Source organism: Gopherus flavomarginatus, chromosome 19 (assembly GCF_025201925.1).
Source record: "Gopherus flavomarginatus isolate rGopFla2 chromosome 19, rGopFla2.mat.asm, whole genome shotgun sequence".
Classification (NCBI taxonomy): Eukaryota; Metazoa; Chordata; order Testudines; family Testudinidae; genus Gopherus; species Gopherus flavomarginatus.
The window spans coordinates 22,043,177-22,061,672 of record NC_066635.1 but is presented as its reverse complement, the minus strand read 5'-3'; the positions used below and the strand labels follow the sequence as shown (position 1 = coordinate 22,061,672).

Here is an 18,496-nt window from a genome sequence, read left to right as displayed (position 1 = left end):
AGAGAGGAGGTATTGGTCTTTCTTGAGGAGAATGATGGAGTTTCTAAAGTGTAAATCAAGAGGGACTGAACTGGGACCTCTGCACTGATGACGTTGAACACGTCTTAGATTTCACATAGAAATAGAGAGCCCTGAGCCACTTGGGTCCCAGAGCGGCAGTTTTGGTCTACAACCTTGACGACAAAATCACAAGGTGGATTCTTGGCAGATTTCATGCCATTGGAGCAATATAGATGGACTACAAAGGAAACTGGTTTGTCTTTAGACTGTGCAACAATTGCATCAGGTTGGAACAGCTGTAGGTCATATTAGTCCTTTATTTTGAATTTTCATGCAAATAAAATAACCCTTTTAGAAAAAGATAAGTAAATGTACCACTCCATTCTTGATGTGACCCAGAACCAGGGCTGACTTGTTTTTCAGATGATCACCATCTTGCAGTTCATGAGCAACTTGAATGTACAGCTGCTCCTCTAGGCAAGTGCTAACTTGAGACATCAGGGCATTATACGGGTCTCCTGAAACGGTCAAAAGGTTTCTTCAGTGTTTATCAGGATAATGGTAAGACAACCGGAAAATAAATAGGGCGGTGTAACTCGGTGATTTAGCCATGAGTGTATGGCTAACATTTAACTATTGTAACAAAACTACAGTCACCAGATATTATTGCAGCAGGGCTCAAGCCTTTTGGCGTTTTCTCTTGCAATGCAGCATTTGAGTTACACAGCAAGTAAAGTACTAGCAGAAGCTGTCAGGCCAATGCAATAGAAGTGTGCATCTTGCCCTGATTACTACCCAGCTAAACTCAATGTACTCAAATACAACAGTGATATTATCAGAGGGGTTAGCCGTGTTAGTCTGGATCTGTAAAAGCGGCAAAGAGTCCTGTGGCACCTTATAGACTAACAGACGTTTTGGAGCATGAGCTTTCGTGGGTGAATACCCACTTCATCAGATGCATGTAGTGGAAATTTCCAGGGGCAGGTATATATATGCAGGCAAGCTAGAGATAATGAGGTAGTTCAATCAGGGAGGATGAGGCCCTGTTCTAGCAGTTGAGGTGTGAAAACCAAGGGAGGAGAAACTGGTTCTGTAATTGGCAAGCCATTCACAGTCTTTGTTTAATCCTGAGCTGATGGTGTCAAATTTGCAGACAAAACAGTGATAGGCACGGTATAAATGCCCATACAGGTACTAGGAGAGAAGCCAAAGGTTAATGGGCACCTTATTTGTTCTGCACAACGAAATAAAGTACTTTGATGAAAGGGAAAAAATGAAACAACCGAGTGGTAACCTAGAAGCTAAAGGAAGAGGGAGGCTGGATATTCTTCCCTTCCCAAGTGGTTACCTCCTTGGATGGCATTGGCAGCTCGCTGAAGGACGAAAGCCTTCTCTGCCGCAGAGAGGTCAGTGAAGAAATGGACATGGCTCTCCGTCATCTGCTGCTGGGCAGCATCACATAACTGCACCGTGAAGTCTTGCCATTCCTGCCCGACATAGATGGGATTCTGTTAGGCCAGCCTCCCTTCGGCCTAGATGTTCATCCCAAATGTGTGAAGACAGCCACGCTCTCCATGGGTCAGGAAGAGGGATACAGAGGTGGACATGTGCATGGGGGAAGTGCTCCACAAACTCCCTTCTGACAGGCATTCCTTCAAGCCTAACAATAATCCCCCTGAGATTTACAGTATTCCTGTCAACCGCCATCTCTGGCAGGGTGTTGACACTGCAACAGTGTGTACAAGACCTAGAAAGTGGCAGTGCAGAGGCTTTCTCCTTGGGCCTCTAGGGGACTCAAGTGTTGTAGATGATTTAATTACAGACAGGCACAACAGAGTTACAGATAGCCCAGATGCTATAGGCACAGCAGTAGCACATGGGGTCACAGATTTCATGCAGGTTAGAGAGACGCTCCATCAGGACAGCAGCTGCCCAAGTACAGCGCCAAAATGTCCCTCTGTGACTCCAACCTCTGCAGTAATCACATCACTGGGTATTTTTACAGGCAATTGTCTTGCTTGTTTCTCTAGCAGAGGGGCTTTCTGGCTTTTGTGCTGGTTGTTCTATGTTTCTGAAGCTTACTCACATCAGATTGCCTCTGGCTTTAGCAGAAACCTTAACCGACTTGCAATTCAGACTCAATGGCACAAGACTCATGTATACAGTCCGTTATTTTAGCCCAAGGGGCAGGAAGCTCAGCCCCACATCCCCCAAATCCCTTGATATTAACTGCAAGACAATCCCTCCTCCCAGGGCCGTGGACTCAGGAAATGGGAATTCCAGCATTTGGCACAAGATCAGGAAAGTCCAAACGTTAAACCCCTTCTTGGCCCATCAGGACCTGTCCTGACTTTCTGTGCCTTATTCTACAGTACCTGTGAGTTCTCAATATGATTTTGGGCTTTCTGTAGCCATGTCAGAGTTCCTGAGCCACCTGCCATTGCTTCGGACTGTCTCAGCAGAGGAGTCTCACCGTTGCTAGGGCCTGTTGCTACAGCAGACTTTACCAAGGCTATTTCCTTGTGGCTAGTGCTGCAGCCAGACTAGAAAGTCTATTCACCTCTCTCCCTCTCCCTCTCCCTCTCTCTCCCTGCCCCCTAAAACCACAACCTTCTAGTTATCTGTTGACTGACATCAGTTGCTAAGAGCTGGTTGATTTCACCCTTTGCTTTACAGCATAAATTAAATTCATTCGATCTCTTAACCAGTTTTAATTTTTTTTATTCTACACTGAGAGTTATGATGTTAAAAGGATCCTCCTAAAGGGCTCTTTTTGTGTGAACTTGCTTTGGTTTATATGAATAGCCCCTTTGAAACCTGAAACTGAAATCTCCTGTTCTTCACTGGAGCAATAAGCAATGACAGGGTGTATTTGCATTAGTCAGCTACTGATGCACCTTTAGGTTCTCTGTGTAGGATGAGGTCAAAGGACAGCTGTCCAAGACTTGCATCAGTTGCCCATTACTGCACACCCTGGGGTGGTTTATGCTACGAGATCCATTAATACTAAAAATAATTTAAAAACGAAAACTCTGTAAATAATTGATGTATGAGTGTGATGTGGATTGTGTGATGTATCCTTCCACTGTGCAGATAGTTCTTCTGGTTTGAATTATAGTTTTGTTTGAGAAAAAAGCCCTCCTCTGTCCTCCAGAGGCTTGGCTGCCCTTTCAGTAGCAGCTTTTGGCCCAACAGCCACTTTCAACTAATTTCCTTCTGTGAAATTAAATACTGAACAGTCTGATTTTTCCTCCAAGTACAAATGGCAGCAGGACCACAACTTGCATCTGAGAGGGCCGCTTGGCACTTTGGAGAATATGAGCAGTTTAATGGCTCCTTTTTTCATCCCTCCAGGCTGCTTTTATTATCTTTGCCTCCTGTTAACTCTTTCTCCCCAGCAATGCCAGGCATAAGAATGTTGCTTTTCAGGGGCAAGGTGCCAGCTACGCATTACCGGGAGCTGGTGCATGGTATGACACCATCCGGAGGGCCCACAGGCCAATCCGAATGCAGCTTGAGACAGTCATTTCCCAGTAGTGATTCTCAAGAGCTGTCAAGTTCAGGGCATATTGCCTTTGGGGGTGAAGCATCCACATAATATGCTTGCTGCATACTCCAGGGCACCACACTGCATCTCTGCCCCCATTCAGTGGGTGTCTCCCCTGCCCCTCTAACTGCAAATAATTAATACAGATATTGGGTTATGCAGCAGCCTGTTGGTGATGGGCCTCTTCTGCTGCTCATTCTGGACTATACAAGACAAACTGAAATGAGCAGGAAGCCCAGACCGGCTCATGTTAACTATTTAAAATAGTTCTAGTTGATACTGTGGCCCTGGAATATAACAGGAATCAGTGCTCACCGCTGAATCTGAAAACCCTTCTCCTTGTCCCTCTTAAGCCATGCTAGATGTGAGGTTTATCTTCTATCATAACTTTCTTAATTATTTATCTGATGTTTCAAGCTGCAAAGTACCATATACAAGGCAGAAGAAATGGTTCTGCCTGGCACGTGCACTTTGGTTCTGCTCTCTCAGAGCACTGAGTACAATGTAAACAAATAAAAATAATTCTTTCATGAGCTTCCTTTTCCCACAGTCTCTAGAGTCTGGGAGAGCAGAGACAAGTGATGTGGTGTAACTGCCAGCTGGTCACATGGAAACATTCAGACTCGCAAAGTGAGGGTGGGGGATATTTATGTGGTGTCTTTGTCATAACTATGACCTTGTGAAATTATTCCCCTGGGGGCAGAGGGACAGTGGCATGAAATCTTTATAGTCTGTTAAATTCCTTTAACAACCATTAATGTAAAAGAACTAAAAGTTGTGCTCTAGTTCAAACAGGAATTAATTCCAGGAAGTTCTATGGCTCATGTGATACAGGAGGTCGGACTAGATGATCACAATGATCCTTTCTGGCTTTATAATCTATCATTCTGTTACTTACATCCCCACCCTTTTTCATAGAGTAATAGAAAACTGTCCCGTCCATAGACTCAAGTTCAAGTGTGAAATTGTTCACTAGTGAAATAAGTTTGTTGGCCAGAAATCAGTTCCCCTCAGACAAGTCTTGTGACTGGAGCCAAAGCACTGGGAGTCAGGACTCCTGGGTTCTATTCTTGGCTCTGACACTGACTTATATAAACTTGGGCAAGTCAGGTAACCTTTCTGCCTCAACTTTCCCACTCTGTGAACTATATTAACACATACCCTGATGTTGTTTATGGGTGTGTGTAGTGTTGCAGTGATTGAAGAGAAGTATTTGCTATTGTGATATTCAGTGTTTAAATTCTGTCCTTCATAAATCCTGTGCCAAAAGTTCCTATTTTCCACGTCCTTCCTCAGCTTCTTTGGGGCATTGTGTGTTTTGCTGTTCTGACCCAACAGGTGGCAGAGATTCCTCTCCCAGCATACCTGTGCATGCTCTCTCTCCTGTTGTGTACGATGTTAAAACCAGATTCATATAAAGAAATCTTGCATTGCAATTCTGTGGACTTGTTCCATTCCTTGGTATGACAAAGTATAGGGATGGGAGGCTATTTCATATGTCGCCCTGGAAAAAAGAACTCGGAAGGACCTGGTCTTGTTCAAATTCTGGTCCTGATTCTATGGACTTTTACACCAGTGTAAATCAGAAGTAATGTTACTAAAGCCAGTGGAGTTATACCAGTGTAAAGTTGGTGTGAAAGAGAGAGGAGAACTGAGCCCTGTTTGCATTTCTCTGCCTGTGCCTGATTTCTGTCATTTTCTGGAATCTATGGCACAGTCAAAGCTACTAACAAGGAAAGGAAAGGAGAAATACCTTTACATCATTATAGAACCAGCTCTATTTCTCACCAGGGATTAACACAGGCATCTGAGAAACTGGCTTGTGACTTAATTCAGAACCATTGAGCAGGTGGATGGCACTATGGCTTCTAACAGAATTTCAGTGAGAGACAGATTCTAGCTAGATACTAACTTGGAATGTTTCCCTGGGGAATGGCCAAATCGCCCCTATGCTGTCTTGTGCCTGCAGTCCTTCCATCTGAGAACTACTCTTGACTTCATTGGGCCTCTGGCAGTGTTGGGTAATGAGAGAGCAGAATCTGAGCCCTGAGCTCAATATCTTGCATGGCAATGCAGAATAGGGACCACTCCAGATATTGGGCCTCAAGGGTGTTGTAGGCCCAGCTAAGCGGTGTGCTGATGTGGTTGGGGGGTGCTCTGAATGTCATCCTGCACCAACACTGCTGAAAATAATGGAGGTTACACTAACTCCAGAGGCTTTGACTCTGCTGGGGGAGGAGAAGAAAGAACTGAAGAGACCACAGGGCATTGGCTGAAGTGCTCTGCGACTGGTGAATGTGGAGTATACCATTTTTGGGAACTTACAGCTGGACTGATCAGGCAACGTGTACCACATATTCAGCTGCACTGGCAATTCTTGCATCAAAGGTTCCCTTAATAAGATGTCAATGGATGGAATTTCCCTTCTCATAGTAGGACCCCACTATCCCACAGACAGGGCAAGATATGACCCACAAAGACAAGACGACAGTCAGGATCTACCACCCTAATCTCGGATATGCAGCTCAGCATTTTTGCTTCAGGTCTGGCTGTAATGAGTCAAAGCAGACCATGTTGGAGAGAGGAATGGAACAAAATTCCCCATCTGCATTAGAGGAAGGAAGCTGAAAATGAATGATCAGCATGAAATCCTTCACCTGTGCACTAATTTTGTTTTTAAGAATACCTTCTCTAAGTTTTGCCAACTCACCTCATTACTGCTTTGCAGCACCTCCAGCTGTTCCAGTCCTGGGTTCACCCACAGTGTAACTGCCACCCAGTGTAACTGCCCTGGCATGGCAGCTGGGTTCCCTATACATCATATTTTTGGAGTGGGAACTAGCGGTTGTCCCAGCACCTTGCTGTCCATCATGATGCAGCCAAGAAGGAGCATGTAGATGAGATCAGAATTACAGCATCAGCTATCAACAATAAATAATTATTGCGTTGGGGTCTCTGACTGTCTGCAAGGGGTCTTGTCCAATGCTGCATCTCTTGGGAGCAATGGCGCATTGAACTGCGCTGCTGAAAACTGGAGCAACAGAGACCAGCTCTTTAGAACTGGGACGCCTTTGTGCTATCCCTTGGGCTCGTGTTGTGCAGCTGATACTGTGGGTCTTTCTTGTTAACATTGTGGTTAAGCTGGTTCTTGTTTCATTCTGATCCGAGCCTTGCCACAGCTTGGGCATGTGAAGCTATGTGCGGAAAAACTGGCTTTCCTAGGAAGTGGGCTGGTGGTAGATGTTTCCGTGACTGCTTTGCTCATCTTGGGGCTGATCCATAAGCCTTGTGACATACTTGTGAGGAAAACCACTGGCTACAGAAAGAGCGAAGATAAAATTTACTCACCTCCCATCAGACCTGAGCCTCCTGTGGTTGGTTTACAGCCTCAAAACTCTACCCCTCCGAATGAGTAACCAGGGGTTAAGAATACAACTTGCAATGTACGGATTGAGCCAAACATTGCCAGTATAACTGCCCTCATTGGCTCTCTAATATGGATTTCTTTCTTACTGCAAAATCCATCTAGTCACTTCCTGCTCAAGGCCTTTGCTGCTCTTCCGTTATTCACTGAGTGGCTAGCCAGTGCAGAATCAATAGCTACTCCCTACAAGCAGCCTGGATTCTTCACAGGCACCAGCCAGGATTCCACCTAGGGATGTTCTTTCTCATCAGCAGCAGGCAGTAGTGAGTGCTAAAAGGAGTACCGTTTCTTCTGCAGTGTAAGATGAATCTTACCTCTGCGTAAGAGCTTTTTAAAATCTTCATTTCACTTTTGCATTCTCGCTAGTGATCACTGGCATTTGCCTGTGCACTGGGGGGGGGGTCAGCCTCTGTAAGCTCTTCTGGAACCCTCTATCAGGGCAGCAGCATTTCTTGGGTGGAGCCCCTGCTCAGCGTGTGTGCTGTGCTCTTCATTTGACTGCAGGTCTTGCTTTGTGCTGTGCAATTCAGAGTGGCTTGGTAGTTGACTAGCAGCCAGCTAAGGGGTGCCCCCCAGCTTGAATAGACAGGGGAAAGCTCAGCTGGGGACCAAAGAATGCCTCCTGGATTCTCCAGGGAGCCAGAAAGGGAGTGTATTTCTTGTAAGGTCCTTTTTAGGACACATTTTGCTTTCGTTTTTAAAGAAAACCTGAAATGCCTTCTGAGTAAATAGGACTGTACATCTTTAAAGCATCGAGAAGGGATGGAAACTGCAGCTGAGAGAGAATTCAGGAACAAGAAGCCACAAAAAGGCAACCTGGGTGTGGTATGAGTAATAAATACTTAGCTCTCTGAAGGCTTTGTGGCTGCCACAGTAAGTGTTTGTGGAGAGGGCATAAAGGGTGTGTAGGGGACTGTTTGTATGTGCATAGGGGGGCTTGGCAATAGAATGAGGCCTAAGCTGCATGACTGAAGCCTTATTACAACTTACAATAAAATGGTTAATATAGACTTTCTTTGCATGTCCCTTTGCATTTCTCTTGCTGTGAAGTGCATGAAAATTGCCTTGTAAACATACGCTGCCTAGATCTAAATAAGCTCTCTGCATCCTAATCTAGAGCACAGTGCTTACTTATACTGTGTTCCTGTGATGCTGCCCTGACAGAATAGGAAGCCTGGCTTTCCAACCCTGCAGCATTGATATTCCTGAGGACCTGTTAACTCTTTGCAGACAGCACAGGTGCAGAAGGCACAGTTGATAAAGGATGTTGTTTAGTTCAAATTGGTCATGGGTGTTTCCTTGCCTCCTCTTAGGCTCCTTTCAGTCATTTCCTCCTCTAGTGGATCAGTGTGTTCAGCGGGAGCTTACACAGATGGGTCTGAGATCTAACCAGATATTTGTAAAGAGAGGGCTCAAAATGATGGAAAAAGAATGCTGGAAATATTAGATTCTGGTGGGCTGGCCTGGTACAGTAATGGCTAGTGCTCAGCACTGTTGTACAGCAGATCTTGCTTAATTCTCCCTGGCTGGGAGCGATGAGGCTGCACTGTGCTCAGGCCAGGAGAGCAATAATTACCGGAATAGCCACTGTACAAGATGTGTGCATGTGCTCAGATTGTTGATCAGAGGGTCAGAGCCCATGTGCTTGTGGATAGCAGTGGCTGGAGCATGCCACAGCTTTGAGGAGATGTTAGGCCATACATACTCATGCCCCAGGATGTGATGCAGCAGTGCACAAGGAACATACTGTGTGTTAGGCCTGAGTTTACCCTGCAAATATATCCCCCTTTCCTACTTCAAAACAAAGAACTTGAGCAAACCTAACGCTCCCTTCCGATGAAGGCCTGTTGATAGTAATCTTATCTCGTGGGGCCACTTGGTAGCTAGCCTTTACTGGGTACATTAAGACAAGAGCAATGGTGTCCATGTCCTAAATGTTGGTATTCCTCCCCTTCCCTTATTGCTGAGTCCTAAGGGATTCTGTGCAGTACATTTTATTTAAGGACCCCATCTGTCAATAGCAGATGAGATAATCTCCCAAATGGGACACGCTGCCAAGCACACCCTGCTGGTCTGTACTCTCTAAGCTGCTTTTACAACTTCTCTTTGGTTATTTCTCTGCCCCAAAGACTATTTAAGGCCTTGATCCTCCAATCTGATGGGTGCAGGCAAGCTCATAGACCTGGGCAGAGTCCCACTGAAGTCAGCAGGTCTTTGAAGGGACCCACCCATATAGATACAGTTGCAGGTACAGGCCCTTGAATGGTAAAAGTCTTTGGGGCAACGACTGTGCTACCTTCTCCGTCTGCACAGCACTGAGTAAACTCTAAGTGTTCAGCAAGTAAATAACGACGTTTCACTGTGCAGATGCCACTAGACCATAGGGATCCCTGGACAATGGTTTGGGAACCTCTAGGTCACTCCTATGGGGAGCTCTGTTGTTTTGTGAGAGAAGGAAGGAGCAGGGTGGACAAGGATGGACTGCGAGTGAGAGGGCTAATTCAGCTGCAATATCAAATGAATGCTCTCACTCTTTTGCAGATCTCTGCTTTTACTGGGAGCAACTTTGATGATCTGAAGTATCGTCCTACCAGACATGGATACCTCAAAGCCTACGTACAAGAAGCCAGGCCTGTCACAGAACAGGCTGATAGGTTTGATAGAAACAGATGACAGCATCCAGGAAGGTAGATCTGCAACTGGTGAACAGGGAGAAAATAAAGGGGCCAAAGGAGGGATGGAAACCCACCCCCTGGAGACTCCTTACAAGAAAGAGAGCAGTGATTTTGATCCAAAAATCATGATTAACTTGAATTATCGACCAGGAGTTTCCAGCAAGTAAGTAATTGTGGGATTTGCCCTTGGGAAGCCTTCCATTACTAAGTGAAATTCAAGCTGGTGCCAGAAACTTTGCAAGAGAGTGAAAATGCATTCTTCCTGAGGGGGTGGTACGCAGATGGCGAGGGGTACATACTATCCCTTTCCCCCACACTCGGAGAGGGCACCTCTGTCTGGAACCAGAAGGTGCTGAGGCCAATACAAACAAACAAACAAAAAAAGGGGTTGGGGGAGTTAGCTCTCTCTTTGTTCTTTAACTTTAAAACGTTTAATTCTTTCTTCTGCCAAACTGCCGTGCCCATCACTCTTCTTTCAGTGAAACCTTGGCAGCTCCCCCATCACGGGAGACTGGTACATAGTCTCTTGTGGAGTGTCTAAAGCATGGTTAACTCTTTGCATTTCTCCAGTAGCCAAAAGGACCCAAATCGGTTTGATAGAGATCGACTCTTTGGTGCTGTCTCGAGAGGTAACCCAGAGGAGCTGGATGGTTTGCTTGATTACTTGAGCAGGACCTCTAAATTTCTCTCCGATTCAAGATATACAGGTAGATACAGGCTCAGTACTCTGGTGATTTAACACAGACATGCCTTGATAGTGACCTGCATAGCTCAAAGGATTTGTTGCTCACTTTGAATAAGCACCAAACCAAAAGTCTCCAGGCTCACAACTCCCACTCCCCACAATATGCCCTTCCTCCAAATCAAAAGTTTGGACTCTGAACCTCTTGCAGCCACAAACGAGTTGATGTGGGCTAGGGCTAGAGCACAGGGGTCTGGGTGCTGCTCCCAGTTCTGCCACTGGCCTTATGTCAGGCAAATCGCTTCCTTTTCCCAGTCCGACTTTCTCCATCTGTGAAATGAAGATAATGCTGCTTTTACCCACCTGTGTGCAAAGCTCTTTGAGATCTATGGATGTAAAGTGCTAAGCAGTATGGTTTTTCTAAGCTCTTTGCTTCTAATGCAGTCTGGAAATACTGTGAGAAAGGGATTTTTAATTAATGTATTTAATGCTACATTGACAGTTAAGTTCTGGGCAAGACGAAAGTGATGGTGCAGTCATGTACAAAGCACAATTATGCCCTCTCCATGCTGTCTTTCTCTCTACCAGATGCTGAAACGGGTAAGACCTGCTTAATGAAAGCACTGCTCAATTTAAAAGATGGGACAAATGCCACTATCCCACTGTTGCTAGAAATAGACCAGAAGACTGAGAATCCAAGGCCACTTGTCAATGCTGCATGCACCAATAGTTACTATGCAGGTAAGGGTTCTCCAGGAGTGCGTGTCTGACTTTGAGGTCAATAATCAGCAAGGCAGCAGCTATGGAGAATAACAGGAATTGGATGGAGGCGTAATTGATAGTATGCTGGAGTTCTTTGTTTGTGGATTGCGTATACTGATGGCCTGGACACAGAAAAGGGATCTGGGCATTTTGAGTTCTAATTCTGTCTCTGATACCTGGGGCAAAAATCTGTCTCGGGATTGGTCCTGCTTTGAGCAGGGGGTTGGACTAGATGACCTCCTGAGGTCCCTTCCAACCCTGATATTCTATGATTCTACCTACTTCTCTGGCCTTGAGCAATTCACTTAACCTCTCTGTGCCTCAGTTCTCTCATCTGAGAAATGGGGGTAATACTGGCTTATTTACCCAGGATTATGGTGAGGTTCTGTTGTTAAGGTTTGTAAAGTGTTTTGGAGAAGGAAAAAGATTACGTAGTATTATTCAGTGAAAACAAGTTACATTTGAGAAATGAATGAGTTCTGCCAAGTGGATTTATCCTTTTAACAGCAAATTTCTAAAGAAGCATACCCCTGTGTGCATGTGTATTACCTCTATCTTTCTAGATAATTATTGCTGCTTCATGGTCAGATCTGAGATCTTATCGTAGCTCTAAAAGAAATTACACTGTTCAGCTCCTCATAGTCTTGGGGGAGTTTGTGTCTGACAGTTCATGTGCTTGGTGTCCAGATTGCATTTCCAGTCGTCGCTGTTGCAACGTCAGCATTTGTCACCAGTTCCCTGCACACAGTATGTCTGGGCGTCCATGATTATTTTACCATATTGACAGTATTGCTGTGGGTGATTTGATATGTGGGGGGGTTTCTGGAAAGGCCTTTCCTGCTCCATCTATCCCTGGCACTATCATAAGCTCTGACTGTAATGCCTGTTTCCTTAGGCCAGACTGCACTCCACATTGCCATAGAGAAGAGGCACCTAGATTTAGTGAAACTGCTGGTAGAGAATAAAGCCAACGTCCACGCCAGAGCCCATGGTGAATTCTTCAGGAAGAAGGAAGAAGGAGTGTGTTTTTATTTTGGTAAGCTAGCATTGCAGGCTCCAGCTTGCTATCTGGGAACCCTGCAGTATGTGGATTTGCCACTCCATGCATTTGGTGTAATCTCTTCCATCCCATAACTCCAAGTGTCTCATCTGCTGGGGTAGCTAAACCTCTTCACCAGACTGTGCTTGCCTCCTGCTGTTCAGTTGTGTGCACTTGTCCCTGTCTAGGGACATGAGCCTCCCACGTGTGGACTAAGCCCAAAAATAGATGGAGAGACTGGTGCAGCCAAAACCTGAGTCTGGCAAAGTGGTCCAGCCGCTCCCAGAAGTAGCGAGGGATTTTTTTCTATACCAATTAACTGCAAAACATCCAAGCCTGAATACAGAGATTCAGCAAGAAAAAGCCCACCACTGTTACAGTAACAAGACTTTGCAGACTAAGATAAATAAATGTTCTTAAATTACTTTTGTTTTTTTTCCAAACCCTGCCTCCATCTTTCCAGGTGAACTTCCCCTCTCCTTGGCTGCCTGCACCAACCAGTTTGATGTGATAAAATACCTCCTTGATAACCCCTACCAGAAAGCCAGGCTCCAGGAACAGGATTCCCTGGGCAACACAGTTCTCCATGCCCTGGTGATGATCGCAGATGACACCGAGCAGAATACCGAGTTAGTGTGCAAGATGTATGATGAGATCTTAAAGGCAGGCACGAAGATTAACCCAGCAGAGAAGCTCGAGGAGATAGTGAACCGGGCTGGGTTAACGCCACTGAAACTGGCTGCCAAGGAGGGCAAAGTAGAGGTAAATGCCACAAGAGTGATTCTCTGGGCATGGCTAGAAATAGTGAGGACAGTGGAGTGAGTCCCCTGCTTAGAGGATAGGTCTGATGTATGTGCATCCTACGTTACTGTACGTGAGACTCTCCAGGAGTGCCACTGCAGGAGGCATGAAGAAGCCCTCTTCCAGACCCTCCCATTAGAAGCTGTGCTGATGTGATCACAGCTGGGAACTTCTGGGCTGGGTTATGAGTTGTTACTCGTTTGACAGAGCTTATAGAAGCTGTGCTTAGTTTGCCTCAAGTTCTTGGCTGGATCATATATGTGACCAAGGACATATCTGCAAAGTGTATGCAGGAAGCAGGGTTACAGGTTTGAAGACAACTCAGGTATGCTGGGAATTTCATTTTACATCCTAATGTATAATTAGTATAATAAACATAAAGTTTCCCTTCAGATCTTCAGACACATTCTCCAAAGAGAGATCAAGGATCCGGAGTACCGGCACCTGTCTCGCAAGTTCACTGAATGGACCTATGGACCCGTCCATGTGTCTCTCTATGACTTATCCTCTGTAGATAGTTATGAGAAAAACTCTGTCCTGGAGATCCTTGCTGAGAGCAGTGACACACCAGTGAGTCCTGAGAACTTATTTAAAATCAAATACAGAATGGTTTTGTCCAGTTTTTTATAGTGTTACCATAAATTATGTAAATCATGCAGATTAATTTGGCATTTTAGATTGTTTTATTTTAGGGAAATAGTCTGTGAATTTGTTCATTAATAATAATGAGGGCTTTACATATATGGTTAATTTTTTAAACCCGTTCAGATTTGTTGCTAATCTGCAATAAGGTAGGAGTTTGAGACATTTATATTCTGTTCCCTGGCATGGAGCAGTGACTTAGCCTGGATCTCTCCAAATACAGTGCTATGGGACACAGGCAGTATCCGGTCCAGTAGGATGCCAGCATCCTTTCATGCTGAGAGTCTGGCCACTGAATTCCAACACTGGATCAAGAAAGCTTTATGGTGATTCTGGATCTCTGATGACGTGTTATTTTTTCTTCCTCTCACCCTAGAATCGATACAAGATGGTGGTTTTGGAGCCGCTGAACAAACTGCTTCAGCACAAATGGGACTCATTTGCTGCCAGGAGATTTTACATAAGTTTTTTCTGTTATTTTATATTCATGGCCATCTTCACGGTCCTTGCTTACCATCGTCCCCTGCAGTTACAGGTAGGGCTGGCTTACTTGGATGCTGTGGAGTGATCTTGAATGCTGGGGCTATGGTTTAAGGGGTTTAAAGGGCTTTGAGTGGCTACAGCTCCCACTGCTGTCTTCATATTCTTGTTTTTATGTTGCAGTCTCCATTTCGAGCAGAGTTCACAGCTATCGGCTTCTTGCAGCTCACTGGACAGATCATTGTTTTCCTGGGAGGCTTTTATCTCATAATTGCTCAGGTACAAAGATTTCTAACCTATCTGCTCTGAAGTAAAAACACCATCCCCATGGCACTGGTACACCACTCTTATTTATTTCCATAATACCATACATGTGCACGAAGCTTCACAGATAAATGAAAGGAGACGTTCCTGCCATCAGTGCTTGCAATGTAAGCAGGTTTTAGCAAGCAAAGGATGACAGAAAGGAAGGATTTGTAAGATGGGCACAATGTAAAAGATCACAAGAGGGGTTTTGTGTTACACAGTGGTAAATATACATTAATTATTGGATACACTATATTAAAAAGACATATACAAAATCTGTGGCTCAGTTCCTATTTCTTTATTGGCTTTCTGTTACCAGGAGCCCTTTTCCAGAGGGATGGTCTGAATTTTTCTGTAATTGGAGCAAATGATATAAATAGAAAGGCTGTGAAGAAACCATTTGCTGTGCAGTAGATTATAATCCCAGCAGAGACTGGACTCAGACGTGTCTTGCTGCGTTAATGAACTGTCCCTGTTGATTTCTCTCTTTTTGGATAGATTCTGTACTTTCTGAGGAGATGGCGGAGCCTGAAGAACGTGTTCTCTGATGGCTGCATTGAGGTCTTTCTGTACGTTCTTTGGGTTGTGGGAAATGAAAGTTAATGTGAAATCAGACTTCTGTTAAGACGCAGCTGAGCTGTCACAAGGTAGCTAGGCAGGTGGTGAGCAGAAATGACCCATTCTCACACACAGCATGCTTGTTCTGCTGTTATGTCATTTTTCCAGCCAACTCTTTGCTTGTTTCTTCCACCAGTTGCCTCTTGTCATAACCCTAGATTGTGAGCTCTCTGGGTTAGGGACTGTCTTCCTCTTTTTTTCATTTGAACCGTGCCTGGTGCAATAGAGCCTTGACCCTTGGTTGGGGTATCTAGGTGCTACCGTAATACAGATGATAATAATATGAACTTCTTTGAGTGCTTGCTCATTTCTATTCCAGTTAGGTGCGCACGCCGCATGCACGGATGTCGGAGACTTCTTCCCTAGCAGCTACCCGACGGGCCAGCTGTGGGGCCCCCTGTATGGCACCCATATGGCGCTCTATATATCACGCTGCCAGCCCGACCCCACTTCAGTTCCTTCTTACTGCCCGTGACAGTTGTTGGAACAGTGGTCTCTTGTTATCAAGTTATCCACTACTCCCTAGCTTTCTCTTATCTTTGTACATAGTTCCTTTGTTAGTTAATTGTTAGTAATTATCTTAGTGTTAAGTGTAGCATAGTAGTTGGGGGAGTCCTTCCCTTCAACAGCGGCCTTGCAGGGGCTCCGGGGCATGCTGTCCCAGGGCTTCAAACCCTGCAGTTCTTGCAGCAAGCCCATGCCCATGGGCAATCCCCAGGACTTCTGCCTTAAGTGTCTGGGGGAGGCCCATCAGGCTGACAAGTATAAAATCTGTAAAGCGTTTAAGCCTCGAACAAGAAAAGAGAGAGAAATCCGCCTCAAGCAACTCCTCATGTAGTCTGCCCTGCATCCCTCTCAAGATGCGGCACCAAGCGCCTCGGTGCGCAGTGCTCCCCCAGCAGTACCGTCCACAGCTCTGCAGAAGATCCCACGCTCCCCTCGGGACCGACGATCTCCCGGGCCCCAAAGGCGTCCACCCTGGCACCGCTCCCAGTCCCCGGTCGCTCATAAAAACCAAGCCTTGGGAGGACCTTCCAATAGGCCTGAAGCGACCTTGGGGCACCGTTTGGACAGGCACCATTCAGCGCACAGATCCACAGCACTGCACTGCTCATCATCCCAGCACAGCTTCCGGCCCGACACAGGTTCCCAGCCTAGCACCGGTCTCCACTGCGGCACTGCTCCCCGGAGCAGCACCAGTCTCCATCGTGGCACCACTCCCTGGCATGGCACCAGTCTCCATCACGGCACTGCTCCCTGGTGCAGCAGCTGTCTCCATTGCGGAACGGCTCTTCTACACAGCACTGGTCGTAGTCACGGTCACCATTACGGCACCACTCTCCATACTGGCACCCATCACCGTATGATCCTCGCCTGTCAAGGGACTCAGTGCCTCCCTCGCCACACTCGCGTACTGCTCCCCCTTGGCCATCGCGCTCTCAATCCTCTTCCATTAAGTCAGGGAGAGCTTCAGAGGCTTTGGACATTCCCTATTCAGGCCCGGGAAGCCTTGAACATGACCCCTCAACGTCCCACTGGCAACCCCAGTGGCAATTTTGGACTCCCTCGGCATATCATCAGGTCCAGGGCACCCCCCTGTTGTCCTTCTGCTGTCACAATCAGGTGCCCAGCCTCCTGAGGCAACCCTCAGCTGCCCTCCTCCAGACCAGGCCCAATCCATGGAGCCAGCCCCACCCATAGGAGAGGCTACTTCAGGCGCCCAGGAAGATCTGGTCACAACAGACCAAGGGACCACTTCCAATCTGGCTCTCCCAGTAACATCATCCTTGTCTTCCCCTGATGAGGCCATGGCTAGCATGTCCACATCTGGCCCACCCCCAATGGACTTAGAGTCCTGCAGGAGCTGCTCAGGCACATAGCCCTAAACAGGAACCTCCAAGCTGAGGAAGTTGTGGAAGAGGAGGACCCTACGGTAGACATCTTAGGTCCAGAAGGGCTTTCTAAGATGGCCCTCCCAATGAACAAAACTATTCAATCGAATGCCAAAGCACTCTGGCAAACTCTGGCCTCCATTCCTCCCATAAGCAAGGGGGTGGAAAGCAAGTATTTAGTTCTCACCAAGGGATGCAAACACCTCTTTACTTATCCTGCACCATGTTCTCTCATGGTGGATGCGGTGAATGCAAAGGAGAGGCAGGGCCAACAGTGACCGGCCACTAAATCAAAGGAGGCCAGATGCCTGGACCTCTTTGGCAGAAAAATTTATTCTACTGGTGGCCTTTCACTCCGAATCATGAATCAGCTTGCAATCCATATTAGATATAATTATAATTTGTGCTCTGTGGTCCTTAAGTTCCAAGAACAACTCCCATCCGAGGCTTGTGCAGAACTGGGGGCCATTGCCAAGGAGGGCAGGTTAGTAGCTCGCACCTCCCTCCAGGGTTCCGTCGATGCCGCAGACACAGCAGCACGCACTTTGGCATCTGGCATCACCATGTGTTGGAACACCTGGCTCCAGTCATCAGGTCTTTCACTTGAAGTGCAGCACACAATCCAGGATCTTCCCTTTGATTTCCAAGGCCTATTCGCCGAGCAAACTGATTCCCGGCTGCATACCTTGAAAGACACAAGAAACACTATTAAATCAACTCAAAGAAAGCCGTTTAAACCTCAGCCAACCCAACAGCGCCCTTTCCCGCCTAGACCCAAGCCCCCTCTGGGTCCTAAGCGCCCATTTTGAAAGCATGCTTGAGGATGGACTACCAGTTCACAACCCAGACAGCTATCCCTTTTTGAACTGCATATCCCGTTTCTACCATGCCTGGTCCCTCATTACATCGGACGTTGGGTCCTTCACACGGTAGAGGCGGGATATTCTATCCACTTCCATTCCTCTCCACCCTCCTTCCCTGTCCCTCTTCAGGGACCCTTCTCACAAGCAACTTCTCACCCAAGAGGTATAAGTACTCCTTGCCCTAGGAGCAGTGGAGGAAGTGCCTCGTGAGCTCAGGGGCAAGGGATTCTACTCACGTTACTTCCTCGTCCCCAAGACAAAAGGAGGCCTAAGGTCCATCTTGGACCTCAGGGAGCTCAACAAGCACATATCAACCTGAAGTTCCACATGGTCTCCTTGGCCACAATTATTCCCTCACTGGGTCTGGGAGACTGGTGTGCCACCCTCAATATGAAAGACGCTTACTTTCACGTCTGGATTATCCTGCCCCACAGACATTTTCTCCATTTCGTGGTGCACAAGACGGACTATCAGTTCACAGCCCTTCTGTTTGGCTTGTGCACAGCCCCCTGTGTCTTCACCAAATGTATGGCTGTCATGGCAGCTTTTCTTCGCTGACATAATGTGCACGTGATCCCGTACCTCAATGACTGGCTCATATGGGGCCAGTCTCATCAAGTTCAATCTCAGGTACAAATGGTCACGGACACGTTCAATCACTTGGGCATCTTGCTGAACATCAGCAAGTCTGTCCTCTCCCCAACCCAGATAATAGAGTTTATCTGGGCAGTCCTGGACGTGAACCAAGCATGGGCTTTCCTCCCA

The 18,496-nt window shown here is 46.5% G+C and overlaps 1 protein-coding gene across 9 annotated transcripts in view; it reads left to right on the top strand.

Moving 5' to 3' along the window:
• LOC127037375 (transient receptor potential cation channel subfamily V member 2-like) overlaps positions 1-18,496 on the top strand; it is a 54,236-nt gene that overhangs the window by 25,516 nt on the left and 10,224 nt on the right. For 4 of the 9 annotated variants that reach the window (XM_050929002.1, XM_050929003.1, XM_050929001.1 and 1 more), the window contains 9 exons: positions 9,513-9,809; positions 10,217-10,353; positions 10,917-11,069; positions 11,986-12,126; positions 12,593-12,891; positions 13,324-13,500; positions 13,949-14,107; positions 14,236-14,331; positions 14,857-14,927. In XM_050929002.1, the coding sequence (XP_050784959.1) occupies positions 9,568-9,809; positions 10,217-10,353; positions 10,917-11,069; positions 11,986-12,126; positions 12,593-12,891; positions 13,324-13,500; positions 13,949-14,107; positions 14,236-14,331; positions 14,857-14,927 (1,475 nt within the window). In that variant the 5' untranslated portion in view covers positions 9,513-9,567. Of the gene's footprint in view, positions 1-7,106; positions 7,292-7,504; positions 7,845-9,512; positions 9,810-10,216; positions 10,354-10,916; positions 11,070-11,985; positions 12,127-12,592; positions 12,892-13,323; positions 13,501-13,948; positions 14,108-14,235; positions 14,332-14,856; positions 14,928-18,496 lie in introns of those variants that run through there. The other 5 variants (XM_050929005.1, XM_050928998.1, XM_050928999.1 and 2 more) reach the window with 5 other exon arrangements.